Consider the following 27,154-nt stretch of genomic DNA (forward strand, 5'->3'; position numbering starts at 1 on the left):
CCACAAAAATACGCTGTACCGTAAAGGAGTAAATTAAATTTCCATTCACGATGCTCAGATGCTTTCTGGCTGACAATCTCTTAATTTTTAGTCTGTCTCATTTGATAAGGACTCCAAATCAAATGCTGTATTATTTTAAGTGCAATTGTCAGCCTTATTTTAACAACGGCTTCTCTCTATTATTTAACCTGAATCCAGGAGGTAATACGTTCTCAAATACAGAGGGAGTGGCCTGCACTCAAGGAAATAAACTCAAATCCCTTTACTTCTTCAGTTTAGATCAAACTTAGGAGGCACATTTGGCTTTAGTTCTATTTTCTGTAGTTATGCTTATGACAAAATACTATAAGGCAGAAATTTGGTCATTTGCTACCTGTTTCCTTCCTTGCTTGCTTCCTTCCTTTTTCCTTTTGTCTTTCTTTCTGTTCATCCACCTGGCCACCTATATATCTGTGTATGTTTTAATTTATCATATATCTATCTATCTATCTATCTATCTATATTTATCTTTCTATCCATCCATCCACTCACCTATCTATCTATCCATCCACCCATCTTTGTGTGTGTGTGTGTGTGTGTGTGTGTGTGTGTGTGTGTGTATGTGTGTGTGTGTGTGTGTGTGTATATAACTATCTCTATCACCTATATAATTTAAAATAGTAGACCAGCTTCTCCAGGACCCCAAAGACATGCCTACTTATCCCTGTTGAGTTTTTAAAAAGAACTACTAATTTACTTCTCTCTTAAACAGCACCTTTTATTTGTTGGTTATGAGTATCGGAATTAAACAGTGTTGTAGCATGTGGCTTGTGACTACAGCCTGAATATGACCAGTCTTGGCCACATTTTATTAACATTTACCAAGTTACTCTAGTGAGTTTTTCCTGAGGTCCTAAGGCACAGGTATGTGTATGTGCATTGTACACATGTATGTATGTCAGCACACATATATATGTATGAACATACATATATATTTCAATTGCAGAGAGCAAGATAATTGATATTATGGCATTTTCATTAGATTGTCTATTAAGCTGAACTTGCCATCACACCATGCTTGTTATACAAAAATAGAAATTTCATATGGTATAGTCTAATACTTCCAATAAAACTTCAAGATCTCAAAAATCAAACAAACTAAAAGGGGTAGAAAATAAACAAAGGCCAGTTGCTTGCTGTCTCTTTTGCTCAGTCTTGGGTCATCTGTACTGCCAAGTCTCTAACTGTATGTATAAAGCTGCTGATTTCAGGGATTCTTAAAGGAAATACATCGTACATGAAAGATGAAAGGGTCCCTGGTACCTATCAGTGCAATGGGATCATTATGAAATTTCTGAGTGAACCGCTTTGTATCACTTTCTTCTCGAGCTGGTCTGTGTCTAATTCCCTTCTGTCCTAATGTGGAGAGACGTTCTCATGCACTGGCTGTTAGATGTTAGGATGTCAGCAAGCAGGACAAGCATGACAAATACCTGCCTTTCCGAAGAGATCACATTTTCATCCAAGCTATGTACACACCATAGGTATTTCCCCAAACATTTGTAGCATAATTCATTGAACAAGGAACCCCCCCCCCCCCGCCCCCGCTTCAAACCGCCCCCCCCCCCATCCCCTTGTTTGGCTGCTCAAAGATGCAACAACCATCAAGTCATAATACACAAAGAAACCAAGAGCCAATCCATAGAGAGAAGCCTGCCCCCAGGCTAAATCCAAGCAAGCCATTCCTCGAGCTAATGTGATGATGGACCTGCCAGATCCAGAACGTATCACGGACACATCAGCAACACCAAGTAGCATGCAATGACCAGATGACCATCGGCCCCACTGCCATGCTTTCATTGGTTCAAGCTCAGAACACAATCTCCTTGGACAGTTTGGACAGTTGGCTTTTCATAAATCAAAGTGAGGTTGGAAATAAAGATTTGGTGAGGTCAAGTGCTTACCAAGTATTTCCTAAATGCCGAGGAAAGATGTTTGCCTATTCCCATTAAATGCATCAAGGAGACTACCAAATCACCTAGTCCAGTCAGGTCTTTTTCTTTTGGGGAAATCTCTGCCCACACCAGATGGTCTTCGTTCTGGAGGTCAGCGTTCAGAAACTCTCAGGATGCTCCAAGGTAATCAGCATGTGATAGTTTAACCAAGAAAATGATGGGCAGAGAGTTGCAAGCTGCCCATCAAGGACCTTCTGGGCCGTCCTGAGGTTACCTGAGTTCAATATTTTTCAAAGGTCCCTGAATTTTTAATTGGGTGAAAGCTTAATTTGTGCTGATAAAAGGTAAAATTCTACCAACTGGGGACACCAAACTTCTTTCACTTTCAAGACATCTGAAATGACTCATGGTGACAGGGCAGGTTGCTGCACTTTCTCTTTGGAACAGGTTGCGAACTATGGACATTACCAAAACATTCTAATTCCTGCTGATTTTACCTCCTATCCTGGATGGGTTTCTTTGGGTTAAGGAGTTTTCCTCTTTATCTTCTGGAGAACAGGAGCTAAGAATCGATCACTATTGATATTATACTGTCATTGTGTTAAAATAAAATATTAACAGCTGCCCTAAGATAAATTCTAGATACTTGGCATCTTCAATCTAGATTCAAAAGCTATTCTGATAATTTCACCGAAACATGTGTCTTCTATAAAAGGGTCTTTCTTCACCTTACCTGTTTACTAAAAGTAATAGGGAAGACCGCCACTTCATAAATACACTTTACAAATCAAACCAGAAATATCATTTTAAAGATTGTTTTCTGGTAATTTACCTATTACTGCATTTACTCCAATGCTATATTTCCATATGTGGCATGTGTCTTGCTTATAATACAGTTAAATAGGGTTGGTAACCAATTTACACAGCAAGTAAGAAGACCTAATGTGCAAATATTTTTAATGAACAGCAAGAGGCCAATTACATGGATAAGACTATTACCACTGAGTTTGTTTCTTCAACTGAAACTATTAGACTCAAGTGGGAATTGTAAAGTTATTCAAAATTTACCAATTCAAGAATGAGGGCAATTTTTCAGTAAGACATGTTGCCAATGAGAATCTTAATAAAATTAAAATAACAGATTTTCATACACATATTTGCATATATGGTGCCCGCAAATGCAACAACATTTTAACTTAAGTTTTAGATGAATACAAAAGGAGATGGACAGATCCTCAAGTAATTCTATCTAAGAATAGTGTTAAACATTATTTTTTTTTAAAATGTCTAAATTGGTCTAATTGAAGAACGCAATTTAAGTGAGATCTTTGTAATTAACCTTGTTTTCAACTTGGGGGTAGATGCACTTATACTGAGAAGCAAGATAAAAATCCCTCCAAAAATAAATCTGTTTAAGATTCTTATAATTATATGGCAGGCTTAAGTTACTATGATTATAATTACATACAAAGTGGGTGTTTACGAATTTAACATCTAGAAATATTTTCATAAAAATAATTAAGGATTGTAGATAAACCACATTATAACTGATACTTGGTGAATCTTTGGTGTGCAGAATTTAATAGCGTTAAGCCTTTTCATTTGTAGGATAATCTTAAGTACTTCAAGATTGTCAACGTTTTTATTAACCTACTGACCCTCTCCTTTTTCCTAATCCAGTGTCAAAGTGTATTGAAGATAGCAACTTACACAAAACCTATTTTTGTAATTATTGGGTAACTGCATAATTTATGCATTTGGATCTGAATCTTGCCAATTGTTTGAATTTCTTTGGAAGCTCCCTCCAGCCTTGAGACCTCGTTATGGTTGTTTTTTAAGAATACAGTAATAATTCCTGCATACAAGCAGAAGGCAGATCTCAACTCCACCTTGCCAAAGAGCCATTTTATTACATGTGTGTGCACGGGGTTTTCAAAGTGCCGTTCTTAAGGCTCAGCAATTTCCTTTGCTTTATGAGACCTCAGAAGAAACCTGTAGCCGCAATGAGCTCACAACACGCCTGGGAGGGATGGAATGGAACTGCAGGGAAAGCACCAGAGCAAACCCAGGTAGGAGCCCAGTCACAACAGGCCGGGGGGGAGGACCAGTGGCTGCCGACACCTCCCATTCAAGATCAAATACATCTCCTTGCTTACCTGTCTGACCCAGCATGCCTCAGCCATACATGCAAATTGTTATCATCACTGCTTTATTCATGAAACATATTTTTAAATTAAAGGAGTCATTACCCAAAATAAGCACCCTCAGTGACATTTGAGCATGCAGAGCATCTGAACATTCACATTTATGTCCTCAGGAAACAGAGCCAACGCGTTGCATTCAATATGGAAACACACACTTTCTTTTTTCAAGGCACCTAAACAGAAATAGCTGCGGCTTGTCGTTTCAGGAACCGAGTCATCTGTTAAGCCTGGGTAATTGGTCATAAAGCTCTTCCACACCAACCCTCCCCCGCCATCCATTATGACTTGTGCATTTTTTAAACCCACTCTGTCCCTTCTGCTGCCTGTCTTAGGGTGTGGTGTGCATTACAAATAAAAGTCGGCTTGTCTTAGTAGGATTGGACACTGGATGTTTCAAAAAGAACCGACCTCCTTAGGAATGCCAGCTACGCCTCCCCCATTCCTTTCTGATGGATGAAATAGTGGTTCACTGGGTGTAAAGCGCTGTAACAAAGGGAGATGGGGTACTTGCAATCAAGGTAAGCCTGCGGGTTCATCTTCTATTTTCTTCATCTGAGCTGGATGAGACCATGGTCTTCCAGAGAAGACCATGAGCAGGTTGCACAGGGAGTGTGCATGTACATGCAAGGTGTGCTGTCGCAAGGGCTGAAAGATCTCTACACAAACAAAACATACCATTTTCTTTGTGTCTTAGCAAAGAGGGCGAGAGTTTGGAATGAACTGGGCATCGCTGTCCATCCTGTCTCTGTGTGGCCCTCTTTGTGGTCTCACGTGGGACCTAACTTGGTGGGTGCTGCCTACCCAGATGTCATGCATTTGCATTAAGGCTGGACACGAATCTCGTCTCCCCACCAGCTGAGTTAATTTCCAAGTGGCTGTCAAGCACAAAAAGGAAGACCCTTACCTGTCACTGTAGGCAGCTGCAGTGGCTGGGGTAGGCTGGGCGTAGCGGTATGCAGCATAACCACCCTAAAACACAAGGAGAAAGTGAACTTAGCAATGCCAAGGAGCCCGACTCAGGGAGGCCCCATGGTGAGACCACACCAGAACAGCAGTGACCCAAACCTACCAGTCTAAAGTGGAGGTTAATGAAAGCTTAGTGTCAGAGCGGAAGTACAAAAACACACACCAGAGGGACAGGGGATTGGAGACCAACTCCAGCCGGATGTTAAAGGTTAGCAGGTGTAAGCATATCCCCAGGGGGAACCCAGGTACCCTTTGAGGGACATGTACCTAAGAGTTAACAGTGATTGTCTTGGGATGGGGAGGATTATGGGGAATTATTTAAATACTCTTGATACTTTGCTGAACTTTCCAGATTTTCAAAACCGATTATACTTTACTTTTACTTATTAACTATTAACTTACATTTTATTCAGTCTTTGATTCCTTCCTTAAAAAGCCAGCATAGGTTAAACCACTACCCTCTTGTCTTTTCTATTTATTTATTTTTAACCCCCATAGAAGGCAAGCTTACTAGTAATCTCCTGCATATATAGTTGTTTAACCAGTAAAGCAACTAAAGAAGACAGTCCTTAGCTTTGCACATCTTACATAATTATTTTTAAAAGGAATGGTAAATGCTTCTTAAAAATTCTGTCTTTTCGGCTAAAGATATCACAGAGATTCGGGTGGGGAATTTGGTGTGGAAAATATGATAAAGGATTCCAATTTGTAAATAAAATCATTAAGAGAGAAAAAAATCTGAAAAAATAATTAACATTTAGTTGTATGTACCAGTAATTGCAATTGTTCAATTAAGCAGAGGACAAGCAAATGGGCATATTTGAAAGGAATGTGTTCAGTGGAGCATTGCGTATCAAACTGTGAAAATAACAGAGCGTCTTGCTCAGCCGACCACGGCGAGACATCAGCCACCGTAGAATGATCTCAGCACAATTAAAAAACAGGCTCCAGGCTCCACTGATAAGACAGGGACCATTCAGGTTCAAATAGGAATGCAGTCCCACAATCCTCTGCGGGGTAACTCGGGACAGGCTACTGTGTCCACAGGCACCTAAGAGCAAGACCATGGATGTGCCAGAGGGTACCTAAGCGTAGAAGCGAGAGTAGAGGAGTTTGTTACATTTGGCTCCATATCCTATAGGGAAAAACCAAGCAGTAGGATAGGAGGCAGATGAATGGGGAAGCTCAAAACTCATCTTTTAAAATGTAGATTAAACTGGTCTCACTCATTTATTTCTACCTTCTACCACCCACAGCTCACTTTCAGAGGAATTTTGCCATCACTTACAGAGCAATTCTAGAAAGCTAGTTTGTCCTTGCACAAGTTTGTTCTTCGGATCAGTCCTGGAGGAGACAGATCCAAGACATTCTGACAGATAATCAGCAATAATTTGGAGCCAGATGAAAGAAAAAAAGTCTTCCTCGAAAAACAATGTAAAAGTAAAAAACACACATACAAAAAAAACCAACACAAAAAAACACGAGGTCTTAGGCAGACACCACCTGGTGTTCCAAACACCATGTTCTCTAATTAGGAGCGGGGAAACTCATTAAATGTGCTGAGGAGTTGTAAAACCAAAGCCGTTGTCACACCAGCACCAAGCTCAGACACAGCCTGGTGGGCTGAGGGGAAAGAGGTCACCAGATTTCTGGAGCCATTCTTTTCATTTGCCTGTCCATCTCTGTGGCTTTCTTGATGCATCCAGAAAGACAGGTGTGCAGGCCTGTGCAGTACACTTAATGAGGGAGGAGGGAGGGGCTGGAATTGGCTAGCTGATGGCTGGGAAGCATTAGCTGCAACCAGCTGAAAGCTCTGAGTGGAGAAAGTGTGTGTGTGCATGTGTATGTGTGCATGTGTATGTGTGCACATGTGTGTGAGAGTGTGTTATTTTTTTCTCTCACTCCCAGAATAATAAAAAAAAAATCCTGCCAAGATATTTTCATCAACTGCCACATCAATCAATCATGCTTTGGTGACTGTGAATTTGGTCCCAGCAAAGATTTTTAGCCTTGTCCCACTTGCAAATCCTCTTTGTTTGAACTCTGGTACGTCTCCCTCAACTTCTGCAGTAGTTTTTGTCAATGAAATTAGGTAACGAGTTTGATGAGTGGAAATAGCTGTGGCAGTGCACACAGAAGGTAACGAACATGAACCTCACTGAGCACTATGCCCATATTTATTGTATGAACCTAACATGGATATGTGTTCACCGGGGATCCATCCGCACCACAGACATGCTCATCTATGAAGCTTTGAGAGGACCCGTTCTCTCCATAGGTGCATATGATTTGGCCACTCAGAGAACATAGGCGTGTGTTTCCATGCAATACCAGCACCAGTGGTCAATGCCCTAAGGCTTATCTTTATTCACTAGGGATTTGTTTAAAAGCTCTCCAGATTTAAGAGTCAAGGCCATCATTTGCTAAAGTCTGTAGAGCCAGTGTCTGTGCTATATGATACAGTAGCCACTTGTCAGTGACTACTGAACACTGGAAATATAGCTAGTACAACAAACTGAATTTGTAATTTATTGAATTTGGGTTCATTGGAATGTAAATAGCCACACGGGGCTGGTGGTCACCCTAGTGAGTCCAAGTCTATGTGATCCCTGAAATATATAACAATTGGGAAAAGAAAAGGGTTAGGTGGCCTAATACCTGCACATCTATCTACTTCATTGCCTTCTGGACTGTTTTTCGTCTGTATAAAACCCATATTAGGGGAATAACAGAGTTGTGTATTAACTCAGTGTCTGTGTGCAAATACTGTAAAATTATCAAAAAAATACAAATGGCTTTAATTTGCCTTTCTAACAGGTAACTGTCATCAATTTTATTGCTCCATATTTTGCAGTTCGCTGAGCATAGCCAGAGCTGCTGCAAGGTTCTGTGCTAATGTCTGAAAAAAGGAGAGCTCACTTCCATTTGCTGTCACCAAACCGTGTCCATGTTGAAACTGGTCCTCCCAGATCTTAGGATGAAAATGTATCCTTGACAGTGAGATTTCCCCCCACTACCAATGGAAAAGGGGTGACAAACACAACATAGTTCTCCACTCCCTACTCATAAAACATACTCATTTTTCACATGCTGGACAGCAGCAAAATATAAATGTGACCTTATATGAAATATAAATTTTAAATGGCCCTTATAAATTGCCCCTCCCTCCCCTGCCACCACCATCGGATGGATGTAGCCACCTAAGATACTGGCTCACCGGGTCGGAAACATTTCATTTGTTACTGAGACTCCTGGAGGTCCTTTGGGGGAAGTTACTGATGTGGAATCTCTAGTGATGCCCTAATAAAGTATTTTCAGAAGTGTACTGCTGGGATACTAGTAGTAGCAGGGAAAAGGAAGGTACCTGAATCAGATAGGCTTGGGAATTACTTAATTAAACACTATGGAAGTGGTTGCTCTATTTGTGGAACTTAAAGCAATGCTGATGAGCACCATGGATCTCCACTGCATTGCAAAGTAGTTAGACAAAGGGAATCACATTGTTAACTTGAGAGCATACTTTTTGGAAAAAGATGTTCTACTATCTAAATGGTGAATTACTTGGGGGAGGTGAAACTTGTGGGTGCTGGTGGGGACCTGGGATGGGTGGGACTGTGATGGGCTTGATCACAGACACATCTCTTCCTCTCCAAGAATATCCCAGGATCTCACTTTGTGCAAAGCAGGTAGATCAGTGTATGTATAATGAACTCGACATTTTATGTATGAAAACAACATTTATAAGGACATTTGCAAGATGAGACACTTAAATATAAATCATTAATCTCTAATTTATCTGCATTATACATTCAGCTGTTTTTGAAATGTGGCAAGTTTTCTTGAAAGGTAAAAATAATAAAAGTACATGTCAGGAATTTTAATTAATTTGTCCTCTCTTAGTCTCAAGTACCCCTTTTTCATAATAGAGTTCTTATTAAAATGATTAATTTTCACAGTAAAAAATGTACTTTCTTAATGGACTTAATACTGAACAAAAATGATAATTGCAGGTTATAGGAAAACCCATGTAATAAAACTCCCACTGATTACCCTAGTATTACATTCTTCTTTCATTTTATTTGACAGTTTTAATGTTGGTTTTAGACCAAATTTGGAGACTCAACCATCTGCATTCCAATGAATGTGGGGCTCCTTTTCTTCCTGCAAATTTTTTCATTTGGGGGTTGCTTTGGCAGTGAGAAGTAGGTTTGGAAGCTATAGCAATGGGTGTGAAACAAATTTATAAGAACCCACAATGAAACCAAGAAGAAATATATTAGTTATCCTCAATACTAGATGCATAAGAGGTGTTTTGTTTTTGTTTTTGTTTAACCATTCCAGGTGACTCCTGGAACCTACTAAAATTTTTCTTAGACAATTGGTTCAAAGAAACCCTAGATTTCTTTTTCACTGAATTTATATTGATTGAGACCAGATGCATTTTAAGAAATGTATAGCCAAACCAGACCCCCATTTTGATACACTCATGATCTAGCAAAGGGGAAATTTGAGGATGACCATCTCCATTCTTGGAGAATTCACATCAAAACTGGAAAATTCAGTTCAGTCTTTCCTCCTATGTTAGGGAATATCTCCCTCCCTGGAATGGTCTTGTTAGTAAGATTTCACAGCAAACCCACAACCAGAGTGATGAGTTTTTCCACCAGTCAGGATTTCATACCTGTAGCAATTTATTGCCATACACAGGCTCTTGATACACTACTCTATAAGGAAACAGAAATGTAATGTTTTCAATGCAAAAATGAAATAAAAGAAAATGCATAAGTCAGACCGAAATTCCAGAGCAATTCATTTACAAGTTTGCTTCTTTTCACTAAGACCTGGAGTGACCCATGGCACCAGAAGAGGAACCAGTGCCAAACAGTTCTAGTTGCAAATTTCTGTAACTGAGAGAATCAAGAAGGGGGGGGTGGGGAGATGGGATCAAATAACTCACCGATTTGTATTATAACCCGTGTTTCTTTTTAAAGGAGGAAGAAAAGATATTTTCATGGCTTTTTGCCCTTCCAAGCATATTCCAATGGTTCAAGTTAACTACTTTGAAATCTCTCTCTTGAGCTCATGATTGGAATTCTCCGGAATACCTGAGGATTTAACTTCGATGCCTAATTATTGAGGCAGTTAAGGTGACAGTACAGTAGCAACCATAACTGTATCAACACCTGTGTTTCTTAAATTTAATTTCTACTAACATCAAAAAGCACAATTGTATTTCATAAATTAATGAAGCACATGGAAGCTACCAAAGCTACTTTGAATAGGTATGACTAGAAAAATGATGTGTGTGTGTACATGCGCATGGGTCTAGAAAATATATGTGTTGTTAACTTGTTATTACTTCATTCAAGTGTAACACTGACAAGATCCCAAAAGAACCAAGGGACAGATGGAGTTGATTTGTGGATGGGAGAGTGATTCATGGGTGTGGCTAATCTTTCATGTGTGGTTCTGGTTTGAAGTGAAATTTCCAGTCCTAGGGCAGACCTCCAGGTGAATATTTTAAGAGTTTTAGGGATCTGCCTTGTAAAGATGTATATATACAAAGTGTTCCCCAAAAATGTATACATACTTTAACAGCTGGTAGCTCAATTTTGAAAATGAAATGTATTTTAATAAACACTGCCATTATAATTTGGGGGGAATATATATATTTGGAGATGGAGAGGGAGAGGGAGAGGGAGAGGGAGAGGAAGAGGGAGAAGAGAGAGAGAGAGAGAGAGAGAGAGAGAGAAAGAGAGAGAGAGAGAGAGAGATTTATGGTGAAATGCTATCACCTATTTTTTTAAAAAGAAAACATTTCTGGTTTGGAAAAATAAGGTGAGGTAATAGGTAATGAGACAGCTCCCTTGCAGAGCTGGGTGGAGAGAGGTGAGGGCTGAGTGCCTGGTCTTCACCTGTAGATGCCTAACTTCCTGGTGGGCTGTCACATCTCCTAGATGCCCAATGCTGATGCTGAGGCACTCACACTGAAAACAGGGTCTCAGAATAAGCACTTGGGGTATTTTATTTGGAGAATTTCCACTTTCCAACTTTGCATGTTTCTGAAGCTACTGAGCTCAAGCAGCGGTGGAATGAGGACACCTCTTTGCTTTAAGATCCATGGACGACAGAGTGACACGAATTCAGAAATAACTGTATTTAGCCATGGCGTCAACCAGATACTCTCATGACAGAATTTAGGAATGATGTGAAAATGTGCTGGAATCTCATCGACACATTCGCCAGGCAGTCTCAAGGTTGCATTGCCTGTTAGAAAGCTTGGGGCTCTCCCAATACAAGGGCATGTGGTTAACATTTGCATTGTCTGCCAGTTCCCTCTCTCACTCTCCTTCCCAGTATTCACTTCTCTTCTTCCACTGCAACTCCACTGTCTTACTCCAGTTCCCAGTCAATTCCTTTTGATAGCTCTGTTGTCATTTCCTTCTTTCCATTTTCCATAGTTACCCTTTGATCAAATGCCCCTCCCTTTGATATCTCCCTGCATGGATTAAGGTAAGTGTCTTGGCTAAGATTGCTTAAGCAACACTTATTTCCAACTCCCTGACCAATTCTGGCTTCATGAAGGCTATAGCTCCACCCTTAAGTGTGACGGATTATGTCTCAGGTCCAGGCAACTTGGTCTTCCCACTTCACCTTTCTAACCACTGTCATACCCATGTGTCACCTCTGCTGTTACTGATTTTTCCTTTAACTTGACCCACTTTTTAATTTAGAAGCATTGATTTAAATGTCCACCACTAAGTAATAACACTGAACTATTAGATTTGATATGCTAGCTATGTAAACTAAATTCCCATCTTTTGATATAAAAGTGTGTGTGAGTGTGTGTGTGTGTGTGTGTGTGTGTGTGTGTGTGTGTGCATGTGTGTGGGTGTGGGGGGGGTATGTTCCCAGGTGGAAGTGACCCAGATGTGACCTTTTCTAGCCTCCTTTCTGACTCAGAAACCCCTACATCCTCTCTGAGGAGTGGCACCCACACTGGGCCTGAACATGTCCTGTGTGGTGAGAGGCAGTGCTTCTCCTGCTTGGCTGGGCTCCTGCATAGGATGCTTTTTTCTTTGCCCTCAGACTACACACACACTTCCCTGGTGTCTGCCTTAGCTCCCAGCATCTCTGGCCTCTCTGAACATCTCTCCTTCTCTCCTCAATCCTCTCTGCTCTGAAAGGTGAAGAAGGAGGTTGTTGCTTGCCAGTTGGCAGGGGTCCTGCAGGTCTCTCACATCAGAAACGCCCGAGGGCTCCCATATATGGTAGGAGGGATGGAAAGACCTTGAACAACAAAGAGGAGAAGGGGCAGGAGAAAGTGGGATGCACAGAAAAGGGCAGTCATTCTGGTGTAGGAGTTGCTATCCTTGCTGTTGAGTTGCTGATATGCTGCCAACGCTGAGAACGTCTGAGCAGGAAGAACTGGAGAGCAGATTCCCCTTAGCTCTTAAAAGTAACCAAAGCTAGAAGCTTGCTCCTCTCCCAATTACATTACAAAGAAATAACTGGTTTCAATCTATTAGAAGTGAGTAAAGTGCCCAACACATGTCCCAGGTCCTCTCAGGATTGCCTTAAATCTATTTATTGTGCACTATTTCTACCAAGACGGAAGGAGCAAGCCAGAAACTTCCTCTAAATAGAACAGAACCTCACGTGCTTTACTAACCTCTTTAATCATCATTTCTTTAAGAAATGGAGTTCTGGGGACACGTCCACTCATCAGGACATACCAGTATCTCAAAGGAGGTGGGATAGCAGCTTGAAAAAGCATATTCAAAATTACTTCTAGCCAGGATGAATCCTGCTTCATAAATTCTTGAGTGCAGGAAATACTCCAATTTTTTCTCGCCCTTAAATCAACTTAAGGCCAACCATGAACCCTTGCTTTGCTGTCATAATGGGGTAGGGACCAGTTCACCACTGCCGCTCATGTACACACACCACCGAGCAGCAACATTCCAGAATTGCCATCTTATACAGAACAAAAAATTTCAGGAAGGTCTGCAAGGTCTGAGCTACCTTCTGGAAAAGAGGACAGAGAAATGTGCTGGGTAAACAAATATTTAAGCTAGATTTCCCATCAGCTAATTGTCTAATTGGAATGCCCCCCTCTCCCTGAAAAATCTTACTGGCACTATAATAGGAACAGTGGGAAAATGTATAATTTTTTTGGCTACTAGGGTGGCTTGAAAAGAGTGAGAGGAATAGTTTTCTAACCTAAATCTTAATTTTTTAAAATTGCTTTCAGAGAGGAAGGGGGAGAGAGAGAGATGGAAACATCTATGATGAACGAGAATCATTGACCGGCTGCCTCCTGCATGCCCCCTACTGGGAATCGTGCCCACAACCCCGGCATGTGCCCTTGACTGTAATGGAACCCTTTAGTCCGCAGGCCAATGCTCTATCCACTGAGCAAAACCAGCTAGGGCAGAATAGTTTTCTAAACCTAGAAACCAGAAAACTCAGGACTTGAAGTTACTGAAATAACTCCTTTCATCTATACCTCACTCAGATACCTGCAGGGGCTGTACCACTGAGCCTGGTGTTCTTTGCCCAAATATGATGAATTTGTGGGAAACAAAAGCTCTTAAAGGAACCAAAAAACTCAAAGGGATTTTTCTGGAGCTTTCCTTCCTCAACGGAATTTCTCTTTCCACCTTAGAGTGGATGTTGGTGTATTTTCCCTCTTTCAACTTTCTCTGCTCTTTCCATTTGCCTCATTCTTAGGGATTTTCCTTTATCCCCAACCAATACAGATCTACACATATCAGTTACTCTCACTAGTTATTCTATTTCTTTGTTTGTGAACTCTAACAGCTGTGCCTTCAGGCAGCTTCTACTTCCTACTATACAAAAATCTATGAAGCAAGGGAAAGATGCTAATTTGAAATCTCCATAGAACAGTTTCAATGAATAATTCAATTATTTATTAGGGTTAATGCAACAAATTATTGTCATTTTACAGAGAGGTGAACTAATAAATGATAACTAATATTATAATAATAAGCTTACATAACATCCACATTGTTCTCCCCTGGGGTATGTGTTGATGAAGATAGTTCTCTTTTAGGTGGATTTTTTTCTTTTTCTTTTTAAAATTTCTTCATCCTTTCTCTATTCCCTTTCATTTCACAAATTAAAAAAAAGCCCTGCTTTGGTCAGTATGCCCGGTGGGTTGAGTGTGGACCCGTGCACCAAGAGGTTGCCAGTTCAAATCCAAATCTGGGCACATGTGGGGTTGAGGGCTCAGTCCTCAGTGGGTAGCGATCAGGAGGTGGTTCAATCAATGTTTCTCTCTCTCATCAATGCTTCTCTGTCTCTCTCCCTCTCCCTTCCTCTCTCTCTAAATCAAAATTTAAAATAAGTAAGTAAATAAATAGATAAAGCCCTAAAGTTAATTCTGCCAGCTATCGTTCCTGCATGTGCTTATGCTACCCAGAGGCTACAATGGGGAGTGTGTAGACTGATGTGTCACTGGGTATCTATGGGTATGGATGAGGCCCAGCCTGCTCAGCCTCCGCCTGCCTTTCTATTTAAAATGGCATAAACAGAAAGTCTGGGGAAAAAAGACGTGCGAAGGAGTAAATCAAGCAACACAAAAAAGAAAGTTGGTTGTTCACTGGGTGCATAAAGAACATGTAAATCATTAATAAGTATTATTATGGAAAAGAGCTAACTTGCAGATTATAATAAATGTACTTGATGCAATTATAATAGAACTCAACTAAGTTCATCACTGATGGAGACTAATACTATGTCTCAAAATTGTAATTATTTGAAATTCAAAGGGAAGAAATTAAATAACCAGTGTCTTTCCCATTTTATAGTAAATGACATCAATTTGATCAGAAATGTGGTTTTATTTTTCTTTGTTATCTGGTCTATAAAACAAGTATGATTGCAGCAAAATTACTTGAGGTCACTTGTAATAAAAAGTATATGACTTAGAAAATACCCTCCATTCCTGCCAATTTATTTTAAATTGTGTTTATTCCGAGTTATTTTCATAAAATTGCTACTAATATCACAATGAAGGAGAATAACTAATTTTAGATCAATTTAGGTAAGTTTAATTATGATCCCCATAATGAGAAACACTATTCTAAAACCAGCTTAACAAAGTGGTACCACTTAACCAACAATTCGACATTTAACAAACAATTCTCAGTTAGGGAGCTGTTCTGGGGACATGAAGAAATAGGGGTTGAAGAAAATAGGGGTTTAATGCTCCAGTTGGCCCATTTTTGTTAGATATTTCTTGCTAAAATCATCCATGAAGGGGTGGAGGTAGAAAAATATAGAGGAAGAGAGAGGGAGAGAGGGAGGGATGGAGGGAGGGAAGGAGAGAGAGAGAGAGAGAGAGAGAGAGAGAGAGAGAGAGAGAGAGAGAGAGGAACTATTTTTCTAGGGATTTGTGATAAACAAATATATTTATAAGAAAACATCAGCCATGAAAATGTCTTTTAACCCTTCGTATCTACAGCTGTTGTCCTAAATAGTAAACTGAAAATACACATACCATACTGAAAACTTTAAATAGAATTTCTGTTTTTGTGTGTGTGTGTTTGTTTTTGGGGGTTTTGGGGGGCGGGGGATGGGGAGCGGGTCTTAATTTGACATGAGATGCCATCTTTGGAGGCGGGCGGTGTTTGCATTTATTCTGAGGTTGGTGAGGGCATTGATTCCACTCACTCACAGCGTGGGACGCTCTCAGGAGCAGCAGTCCTGCCGCATGCGAGCCTGAGGCTCTCCCAGGGCCCACGAAGAGGGAATGGACAGCACCCCACAGTAGAGAGATTCTCAGCAAACTTGTAAAAAGAATGACTCTGGGAGGAAACGTGGATGGCATGCACAGTAATGAATACTTACATAAATGTCTGCACCATAAAATCCATCCTGGTAAACAACACTGCAAGGGTGCACACACAAAGAGAAACATCCATATTAGTGCGTTTCCCCATGCAGACACACCACCCCCGCACTGGCGAAGTTAGTCTGGTCACGAGATCCAAAACACAGGAACTGAAGAGAGTTTCCACTTTGGTTAAGGAGGTTGGAGACAACAGGAGGCGGGCAGGCTGAGAAAATTAGGCTGGTTCAGGGTGGCCCACAATCAGGACCTGGTGGTGAGCATACCAGACTTCCCTCCCTCTCAGGAGGGGTGTAGAAGTGCAGGCAGGGCTGAGGTTTATTTCAAGAGGCCTAGACAGATACAAGAGTCGGAGTTCACAGTCAAACTGTATAGTCCCCCTGCCCCGGGGGGAAAATCATCCTCTTAAAATGCATGATTGATAAGGGTGGGGGGCCCAGATTGTTACATTCTCAATACGGTTATAGCTGGATGACCTTAGGGGAGCTGGACAATACAGATGATTCCAGAAATGTTCTTCTGTATTCTTTCACACGGTGCTATTATATCTGATAATTCCCTGTATGTGTGTGAAAAAATATGTGTGTGCTTGTGTGCATTTATTGGTATAAATGTATATATGTGAGTGCAAAATATGTATTTTGGGTGTGTGTGTGAATGCATATATGTGTGTTAGTGCATATATGCCAATTCATACATGTGCACACATGTGTTCATGTGTATACCTTGCCCATGTATGCATATGTACATGAATGTATATCACTTTTTTAATGTGTGTAGTAGTGTGCTGGCAATCTGCTTATGTGTACTCATACATGTACATGCACATGCATGTTTCTGTGTGGGCATGTTTGTGTAAATTATACCCAGACTAAGCAAAGCCCCACATTATGACTGAACAGCCTGGCCTTGAGCATCTCTCTGATCACTGTGCATATAGTCATCCCAGAGACAAGGGACCTCACAGGAAGGGGAGAACAAGAGATCCTGGAATTCTCTAGAAATTTCTTGGTATACCTTGAGTGAAACAGCCAGGAAAAGAAGCTCACAGCTCCACCATCATGGGAAACTGACTTAAAATTCCTAAGTATTAAAATGGGTTTAATGAGGTTCTTAGGCAGCTTGCACATTTCATAGGCTTCGTGAGGGTCACGGGATGACCTTGAATATAAAAACACGTGTTTCTACATGCATGTTTTCCGAAGGATGGTAGTGTAATTAATAACCTTCCCTAATATCTCCCCATGGAGTTTACACATGATTTATGAGTCTGGCAAAGGACCAATGAGCCCCGTCATTGAATGGAGCTGTGGTTTGAACAAAAGCACAACTTTGATTACCAAAGGTTTCCAGCAGGTTCGGTGGCAGGGTGGAACTGCAGGTAAGCCAAGCAAATTGAGCCAAAGGAGAGCACTTCACAACACACACCCACACGCACACACAGCAGTGACACTGGTTTGCTGGAGAACACTGTAGTGTGCTTCTCAGAGCTTTTCAGAGTTGACCGGAGAAACCCCAAGTACCATTATCCTTAAAAAGGAGGCAGGGATTTCACACGCTAAGGAGGTTGGTGAGAATCACTTTAAGCTGTTTTCATTTTGATCAAAAGGGCTACAGTTCACGAGAGCACTTGTCAAGCAGCACAAAACCCTAATCCCAGATGCTGAGGTGTGCGCATCCCGAGCTAGGCTTTGAATTCTCTGTCAGCGTTTCCAACAGAAGAAGATAGTGTTTGTTGAGGGTCAGAAGGCAGGGCCAGCCTCTGCCAACAGGACGCAGAACAGATCTGATGCAATAGGGGAGAGCAACCAATATTTAGTTTGGGCCCAGAACCACAGAGCGGATCATTTAGCCGTAGCAGAACAGCTTCTGTCCCATTCTTTCATGCCATCATGCCTTTGCACATGCTGTTCCTTGCGCTGGGAATGGCTTTTCTGCCAACATCCTCACCAAAAGCAGATACACCATTCAAGAGCCAAGTTAGACGGGGAACCACAATGGCACCTGGGTCAAATTTCAGCCTCGCCCATTGGACTAGTTACTCAAGTTACCTAAGCTTCAGTTACTCATCTGTAAAATGGGGAAAGAGGCACCTCAAGGGAGGAGCCAGTGAGATCTGGCTACAAAGAAATGGGTCACATGCTTGACATCACAGCTCTAATGGAACATCACCATTGCTATGACCTGTATCTAATGCTCACCCACAGCGGAGCTATTTCTCCCTCCCCTAAATGCCAACCTCACATTTTTTGCTCCTCACTCAGTAAAATAATTTTATATATTGGTCAAATATTAAATGTACTTGTGTATGGGCCTCATTCCACATTGAAGTTGCACCCAATTAGCTTACTCCACATTCTGTCCTGCTTATGGCTGAACATGTTGCTTTCTACCCAAGAGCTGTAAAATAAATACCTACTGACTGAGTATTGCCACATCTTAAAGGGGAGGTGACAGAAGATGGCACAGAGTAATTAATTGACTTAGCAACTCCAGGTTGACTTAGTGAATTAGGAAGAGACATCCTACAGCTTTAAGTTTGTTTCTGATCTGGTTACACAGCACCAATGACTGTTGCCAGTGGATGAGGAGAAGGTGAATAGGATTAAAAAACTGGACCCTGGCATAGGAGACCAGAGAAAGAGGCTGGACAGAATGTGATCCAGCTGTGAATATTAATGCCTTCATGTACAAACATGGGGAAGAATACTTTTTTCTAACTATCTGTAGAGGACCCAGTCTGTGTCTGCTCTTCTGAAAACACAGGCACCCCTCGGAGGGACTGCGGCTCGGTTCCAGACACTGCAACAAAGCGAGTGTCACTTAAAGAGGCATAATTGCTGTGTTGGGAAGTGTCTTCACTTCAACTTGTAAAAAAATGCAACATGTGTGAAATGCAATAAAGGGAGACGACAAGGCGAGGTCTGCCTGTGAGGGAGCGAGGCTGGACCTTGAGGTCTGTCCCAGTGGACACACAGTGTGGACCGGGTGTGAGTGGGGCTGAGCTCTGGCTGGGAAAGAGGCCCCTTCTTTCACCAGGACAGGTCCTTGTGCACTGGGGCAGGCTGTGTGCTTCCTGCCGAGCCTATTTGGGCCAACAGCTCCCAGAGTGAGGCAAGGCGGGCCCTGATGTTTGTTCAGGACGGTAACCTAGTCACCAGGCTTTGCCCTCCAACGTGGCCATGGAAAATGACTTGGGGACTCTGGCATCCTACGCTTATGAGACAGAGAACTAAAGAGAAAATGCGGCCTATCATCCTCATTCTGATAAGATCAAACAAACTAGGTCCCTGCTGTTGCTTCCTATATTCCAACCACTGTGCCAAGGCTCAGAGGGCAGAGAGAGTGAATCCACTGCTACACCCACCCTCAGAGAGCTCTCAGGGAGTGGGCACTCAGTCACAAAGCCACGTGCGTGAACGGCCAATGGCAGCTGTGATGGGTGCTGCGGAGAGGGACAATGGCACCCTGAAAGTGAAGTGGAAGGAGGGGGGCTAGCAACAGAGGGCAGGGAACCGGAGGAAATGCCACAGAAATCTCAAAGGCTGAGCCAGGTAGAGAGCAGGAACAGCAGGCCAGACATAGGGAACAGCCCAGCGTCTGGAGGGTGCGGGGCTCCTCAGAGGGCCTGGGAGAAAGGCATCTTTCAGTTTTGGGAGGCCCCGCAGGAAGTGGTGGCTTCACTGAGAAAGGAAATCGAGAATTCTAGCTGCTGTGATAAACCACACGGTGTAAGGATTGTTTGTTTTCACCAAGTGCAACACCTGCACGTTTTGGAGAGAAATGAATGAGAGGCTGGGTGATCTACCTTCATGAAAGCTCTAAAAAATGAGGAACCGAAATGGTTGTCCTCATTGGCAGTGTGAAATGAAGCCACTTTGGGGGCGTCAGTTTCACCAAAATGCTATGTGTGTTCCTCCTCTCCTCCCCCCGCCCCCCCACCCACTAAGCTATAGGTAATAGCCCCAGTACAAGTACTGTTAGTCTTTACATTGATTGAGCGATGGCTCTGTGTCAGCCTGTAAGCTAAGGGTGTTGTGCTCATTATCCCACTTAATTTCACAGCACCCCTTCGAGATGGACAATATTGTGGTCACCGTTTTGGGTCTAAAGAAACTGCAGAGGAGAGAGCTAGGTAGTGACTAAGCTGGGATTCCAGCCAGGTGGTCTTGGCTTCACAGCCCCAACTTTTAACGGCTCTGGCAAGCAGCAGCGGTCAAACTTCAGCGCACATCCAAACCACCTGGAGGGCCTGTTCCAACAGATGGCTGGGCCCCCACCCAGCCCAGAGGCCCTGAATCCATAGATATGAAGGGGGGTATGTGTCGAAGAATTTGCATTTTTAACAAGTAACAGGTGATGCTGTTGCTGGTCCAAAGACTAATAGACTCATTGCTCCATGAACCCCTCCCCCCCCAACCATGTGTTTACGTTTGAGGCAACACTGAAAATCAGCTTCCTAGGTCCTATCCTAAGTGGAAGCTGGTTATAGAAAGCTCTGACAAAGTCTCATGCTGGTTTCCATGAATACAGCCAAACACTTGTTTTGAAAGTCCTGTGAAACAGATGCAACGGATTTGCAGGGCAGGGAGAAGGGGTCAATGTCTAGTCTGCATCTATAGATAAATGAACCACAGTCCAGTCACAAGAGAAGGGAGTAGCCGTCATGCATTGAACCGGTGCAGCTGATATTATTGCAAAGATGGTCTGTCTAGCCATGCAAAGGTAATTGTATTGCTTGTCAATCACTTTGGCACTGCAGTGTGCTTTTGCAAGAACATAATGCAAATGCACATCTCATTTTCTTAGAAAGGTAATAACTAGTTAAATATTGGGATGAATGCAAGCAGGGAATGACTGCACTATAGCAAATTAGTTTATTTTTAAAAAGGAAAGAAAAAGAATAGGATGCCCGAAGTGTACAATGTGTTTGTGTAATATAATATAGTCTCCCCCACAAATACATTTTTGAAGAAAAGGTTATTTAACACTGCTCTTCCTTGTTGCTCCTTCCAAGTGAAATAAATTAAAATTTTAAAGCATTCAAATCTAGCTGTTTTTAAGTAGATATCAGGTGGGTCCATGAACTTCTGGCACCATTTGTATAGAAGTGTGTGTGTGTGTGTGTGTGTGTAAATACATCAACATTTTCCAAAGGAAAATTCGTATTTTAATTAGATCATCAAAGGCATCTATGACATCATACTCTCCCCACAAATTTAAGAACCATTGATTTGTATTTGTCTATAAATGCACTCAATTAAGAGGATTTTTTAAAATATTAGAGGTTACACTTCAAAACTGGCTGAGAATTTGAATAAGAATTGATACCAAAAACAAAAAGCTGGACAGAATCCTGGAAAATATTTGAGAATGGGTAGTGATGACTTTAGTTCTAGTGTTTATATTAAATTGGAAAGAGCCTAAGTAGCAGTTACTATAGTCTGAGGAGCAGACATTTAAAAATGAAAACCAAAAAGCATGGTTGATTTACAGACAGAAATGTGCATACACAGTCCTAGAGGCTGGTTATCCAAGGTTTTAGGACCTAAATTCTAGGATCCGAAAGCATTCTCAAAAAACGTATATATGGGTTGATTCTTGCACTAGCTACCTTTCAGAAGTGCTCTCCTGGGATACTACCGTATCTGTCCTATTCCCAGAGTAGCACTGAGTCTCCTCAAAATACTTCTTAAGCTAACTCTGAGAAGTTGCACATAAATGTGTCATAATTAATTATCTGAGAAAGTGCAGAATATTACACGCACAGATATCCAACCAACCACTGCCAAAACCCTATAGCAGACGCCGATGCTTGGACTGGAATAATTTTAAAAATCTCCCATGAGACTCCATTAGAGCACTCTTCTTTAGCCCCATACAATATGCATGGTACACAGTAGGTGCTTCATAAGTAGGTGGTTTGTAATTACTTAACTACTTAAGAACAGGAAGGGGTGAAGCCCATCTCATGAGATCCCTTTGGGAGTGAATGGGGTTTAGTTGCTGTCATTTAACATCAGAGAAAGTACTGAGTCTGGGGGTTACCTTCCATCTTCATCCACAAACCATCAGTCTGCAAGCTCCACTGATGCTAATTACCCAAAGGGTAATTTCTCCCAGCTAAAAGTCACAGGAAGACAGACTGACATTAGGGCTTCTCTAGCAAAATTAACCCCAGGATCAAATGCAAAGGGAAATATGGAAAACTTGCTTGATTCAGCTCTTGTGGAGACTATTCACTAGTTAATATTTTATGTACAATCTACATATTCCACAAACTATTGAAGTGAGCTGTGCAAATCAAAGCCATCTCTGTGGCTTGTGGGGAATGCCAATCTGAACTGCAGGCGCCTCCCAGCAAGGAGTAAGTGGTGCAACACAGAGAGGGACAAAGGAGCAGTAACTGCATCACCCTCAATAACATTAGCTATAGGTCACTGAACTCGAATCATATGATGGACCCTCCCTACTGTTACAGCCTTACATGGATCTCTCCCATCCCCTATCAACTCAATGGAGGCAGACACAATCTTCACTCTCCTGTTAAGGCAATTCACTTATATAGGTTAAGTCAGCTACCCAGGGTAGTATGAAGTAGAATGGTTGTGGTGGTGGTGGTGGGGGTAATCTCATCTTCCCCAGAAGCATTTTTTAATACTGTAACAATCTTATAGGTCAGTGGTCGGCAAGCTGCAGCTCGTGAGCCACATGTGGCTCTTTGGCGTCTTGAGTGTGGCCATGAAGTTTCAATTGCACTGTATGTGCACGCCCGCACGTGGTATTTTGTGGAAGAGCTACACTCAAGGGGCCGCAGTTTGCCGACCACTGTTATAGACTGTGTAAACACTAGATTTCTAACTCATCACTCATCCTCATTCAGTGGATTCTGGTAATCCCTAGGGGGCTGGTTGTCTCAGTCTAGGATTTTGTGTTCATTTTTAGGATCCTTTCATGGTCCAAGTAGAGCCTCTGTAGCCCCAGACCCTGAAGGGGCTGGTCATGTTTTAATGTCCCAAGATGTTTCTATTTAGGTATGTAAGAAAGAGGAACAGGGCCCCTCCATAACCTGTGTTCCTCGCTTGCTGAGAGGGACTTCAGAAAGTGTCAGGATGCAGAGGGGGAACCAAATCAACAAAAGGAAATGGATGGCTCCTTGGTGTGCCCTCCTGGATGCCTATCTTGGTGTTGGCTACTCCAAGGCTCACCAGTGGCTCCACAAAAGCTGCCATGCAGGTTGTGTGGGACCGTTTTATATCTCGTGGATAAAACAATATGGAAACTGTACATGGATGTTGGATAAATGACACATTTTTGGTTGGAATTTTAATAACAAAGTATATGCATATTGGATACCTGATGAAGAACAGAGTTTAGGTTGGCAGTCTTCAACTAGTGATAAGGGGGAAATAATTTCTTTTTTAATAAATGCAGTTTGCTAGCCAACGTCTTAGGAAAGATGGGGGTCACTGGGTGTGAGGGAGAATCACAGACTGAGACCTTAACGTGGACATTTAGGGAATGATTGGCCATAAATGTGACCTCTATCTCTTCTCTTCCTAGCACTTGGGTGTTTAGAAGCTTCTCTAAACGTCCACGTCCTTCCTTGGTGCTCACACAACACCCTACCTTACTACTTATCACATTTACTGAAATTGTTCGCTTACATGGCACCCTTTGCCCCCTACCGGAAGAAATTCCTCCAAGGGAGCCATTTGCCTCAGTGGCCTCAGTGCAAGGCAGTGCATGCAGCTGAGAAAAGGAGTGTTGAGCTAAACTGGACATTAGCAAAGACATCAGTCAAATCTAGAATTCATCCTCCAAAGGAGGCAAACCGCTACAGGAGATCCACACTATCTCCTGGACCACCCGAATCCCGACGATGTCACTTCCTGAAACGGTAGTGGGTTTCCAACCTCTTTGCCACTCAACCCAAGATCAGGGCCCTCTCTCCTCCAGCCAATCTCTGCTCTTCTCTCTAAGGTGAGCTGCCCTCTGACGTCTTCTGTAGCTTAAGCCAAACAAGCCAGAGGAAAAGGGAAGCCACCATTTAAGATGCTGGGTTCATGCCTTTGCATTCAGAGCTAATTTGTCCAGCCAATTTGTAATCCAGCAAAGCACCAGGCAACTGGCTGAATGTCCTCCTTTTACACCAGCACTTTGCTCTTATGGAAGTTGCAGGCGTGGACACACACACACACAAACCTAGCCCTTCTGCTCTTTCTATCCCTCCCATCTTAAGAATTTTACCTTACTATTAAACATGGGTTCAGAATTCCAGTCAACATTGTCAGCAAAGAGGCACAATCCACCATTATAAACAAAATAATTAGAGCTATCACTGGGATATTAAAATTAAATCATGTCCAAAGCAGTCACAAACACATTGCTTCACCATTTGGAGATGCCTGTGTCTCTCCCTGGCGAACATGGCATTAATTAGCTATGCATGGTTATTCCCCACAAAGAGCAAGTTCATTATAAGTTAGCAAATTTCAATTTTACAGCAGGTGTGTTATTCTGAGACTTTTATAAATTGTTCATGTGAGGATAAGCCATATAATTTTACTTTATTTTTTTCTGTTCAATATAGTAGTGAGATACTGAGGGTACATATACCGGAAAGCTACAATTACCAGCTACCAAGATAATGTTTTCCAGGCAAACTAATGGGGTATAAACATGCAATTTTGTATTTATGGCTTATGAATCTTGCTTTAGTAATCACATGAGCCTAGCGGGTAACGTGTTTTGTTTTGTTTTTTCTTCATAACTCATTATATGACCTTGGGAATAACAAGTTTTTACTTCTGCCTTTCTGGATCTACAAAATAGGCTTAATACTGTGGGGGCTGAAGATAATGATTATACTGTCAGTAATGCCTTATATCACATGGTCAAATGCATGAGGCTTAGGACATGAAGATACATTATATTGGAGGGTGGGGAGAATTTAGGGCCAATTCATCCTTGGTTTATTATTCACCATATTTTCAGCAATTCTTTTTCTTTTTCTTTTTTTGGTGGTGTTTCATCTACTAAGAAACTTGGAATTGGCCTACCTCTAATGACAACACCAGAAACAATGGACTTTGTCTTATTTCTCTGCCTTTACCCCCCTCTTCCTGACAATTTCATCTGCTTTCATTTCTCTATTGTCTTAGCTTTGTCTCACTGCATTTGTTTCCAAAACACTTCAAATGCTGTCCTTTGGAGTAGGTGAGATATGAATAAATATTTCAGTCAGTATAATAGATGATCTGGGCTGATTCAAATTTTCTAAAAGATTTCTAAGCAACAGAGCTATAAAAAAATGTGTTCAACCCTTTTCACAGAGTCCTGAATACAGCCATATTCTTTCTATAGACAAGAAAGCCAGGCACCGGCCAGGGAAGCCTCCTGCCAGGCTGTCCTGGGCATACCTGAGTTTTCCTTAGAGCAGCATGATTGGTAGTTAGGACCCCATCACTCTCTGTATGGGGAGAGGGACCACTCTGTGCACTGTAAGATGTTTACTGCATCCCTGGCCTCCGCCCACTGGGTGCCATTGCATCTCCCAGCTCCTGCTGTGACAACCAAAGAACGTCTCCAGATATTACAAATGTCCCCTCAGGATCACTGCCTCAGAGACATCCCTCTCTCCCCAGTTCTGAGTGTGCAAGAATGTTCCAGGAGGATCCCTTAACAGGAAGGTAAAAGGAAAGCGTCGCAAGGTCGAAGCCTGCCACACCAGTACCAATTTTTCCCTGAGCATTCACCACCATTCCTGGATAGTCTCTTGGTGATACCAAAGTCCATGACAGGAATACCCAACTGGCAATGGGGGTCACATGAACTTGCATTTCCTTGCAGAGGGGAAACAAAGACAAATGCCATTTTGGAAAATCCAGCTAAAACGAGTCTTAATTCCAATTTCATTGAACTTGTGAATGTTTGCATTGACTCCACACCTAATTTTCTCTTCCCAGCAAGGGCTCCTAAACCTTGAAGCCCAAGGTATCTTAGGGGAGGGGAGTAAGACCACGCCAGTGATTTTTACGTGTGAAAAGCCTCATGTCCCTCCATGGACAGATTCAAGGGGCCAATGTGATCCAACCTCCTTAATAACCAGATGTTTGCAATCATCAGAAATACATCTCTGGCTGTAACCATTTCTCTGTTCTCCAGCATTCAGTCTCAAAGAGAATTTACATAACAACATGTGACATGTAGGATGCTTAAAGGCACCAACCATGACAGGACAAATTACACTCATTTTTCAATACTCTTTGCAAGGTGCTCCACTGCAGGCGCCGGGCCGCATGCTGGGCGTTCTGGTGGGGCGGTCAAGACCAGCATGCGCAAACAGGAGGGGCGGTGCAGGGAGGCCCGCCCCGGAGGCAGCCCACTTACCCTCCGTAGGCAGGGATGGGGGGCGGGGGCGCCGCGGCCCGAAAGGTGTTGTACACGGTGCGGCCACGGCCTCGCAGGTGCGCCCCTCGGTAGGCGGCCGCAGCGGTGGCGGCTGGATACGGAAAGCCGGGCACTGCAGGGCGAGAGGAGAGAGCAAAGCAAAGGCTTTTAGATCCACACCAACCATTGCGGGAACCTCCCATCCAGACCTTCCTTTCTGCAGACCAAGGCTGGACAACCCCGCCCGCCCCACGCCCCTCTCCCCACTCTCACCTCCCCCCGCCCCCACATACACACACACTTCCAGGAGCCAGGGGTCTAAAGGTGGCAGCTGGCAGGGGTCAAGGGCCAAGGGCCAATTCCAGAGAGGATGGGCTAGTTAAGACGGTGGTCACAGTGCCTAAGACAATGTGCCAAATGAAAACATTGACAAACAATTCTTAAATACAGGATTAAAGCTAATTGCACAGACAATTTTTTAAGGTGGATTGCAATATGTATATGCAATGTGTTCTCGACATTATCCATCCATTGGTCATTCCACCCATCCATCTATCAATCCATCCATCCATAACATATATACATATACACATATACGTCTAGTGTGTAATATATATTTATATGTGTCTGAGCACACAATATACATGTATGTATGCATGTGCATTGATATGTATCTGTGCATAGGTAAGTGAATATGTACATGCATTGTGTGCAAACATAGTATGTATGTGTGTGTATATATTCAGGAGTACATGCATATGTGTATGTGAATGTATATTATA

At 42.3% G+C, this 27,154-nt stretch overlaps 1 protein-coding gene across 8 annotated transcripts in view; it reads right to left on the bottom strand.

Annotated features, from left to right (window-relative positions):
- The window catches only part of RBFOX1 (RNA binding fox-1 homolog 1), a 2,058,026-nt gene that overhangs the window by 34,943 nt on the left and 1,995,929 nt on the right, over positions 1-27,154 (bottom strand). For 4 of the 8 annotated variants that reach the window (XM_036309606.1, XM_036309603.1, XM_036309602.1 and 1 more), the window contains 3 exons: positions 26,373-26,505; positions 15,980-16,019; positions 5,043-5,107 (listed from right to left, as the gene is read on the bottom strand). In XM_036309606.1, the coding sequence (XP_036165499.1) occupies positions 5,043-5,107; positions 15,980-16,019; positions 26,373-26,505 (238 nt within the window). Of the gene's footprint in view, positions 1-5,042; positions 5,108-9,785; positions 9,829-15,979; positions 16,020-26,372; positions 26,506-27,154 lie in introns of all 8 variants that reach the window. The other 4 variants (XM_036309610.1, XM_036309608.1, XM_036309607.1 and 1 more) reach the window with 1 other exon arrangement.

This window comes from Myotis myotis, unplaced genomic scaffold (assembly GCF_014108235.1).
Source record: "Myotis myotis isolate mMyoMyo1 unplaced genomic scaffold, mMyoMyo1.p scaffold_m19_p_5, whole genome shotgun sequence".
NCBI classification, from domain to species: Eukaryota; Metazoa; Chordata; class Mammalia; order Chiroptera; family Vespertilionidae; genus Myotis; species Myotis myotis.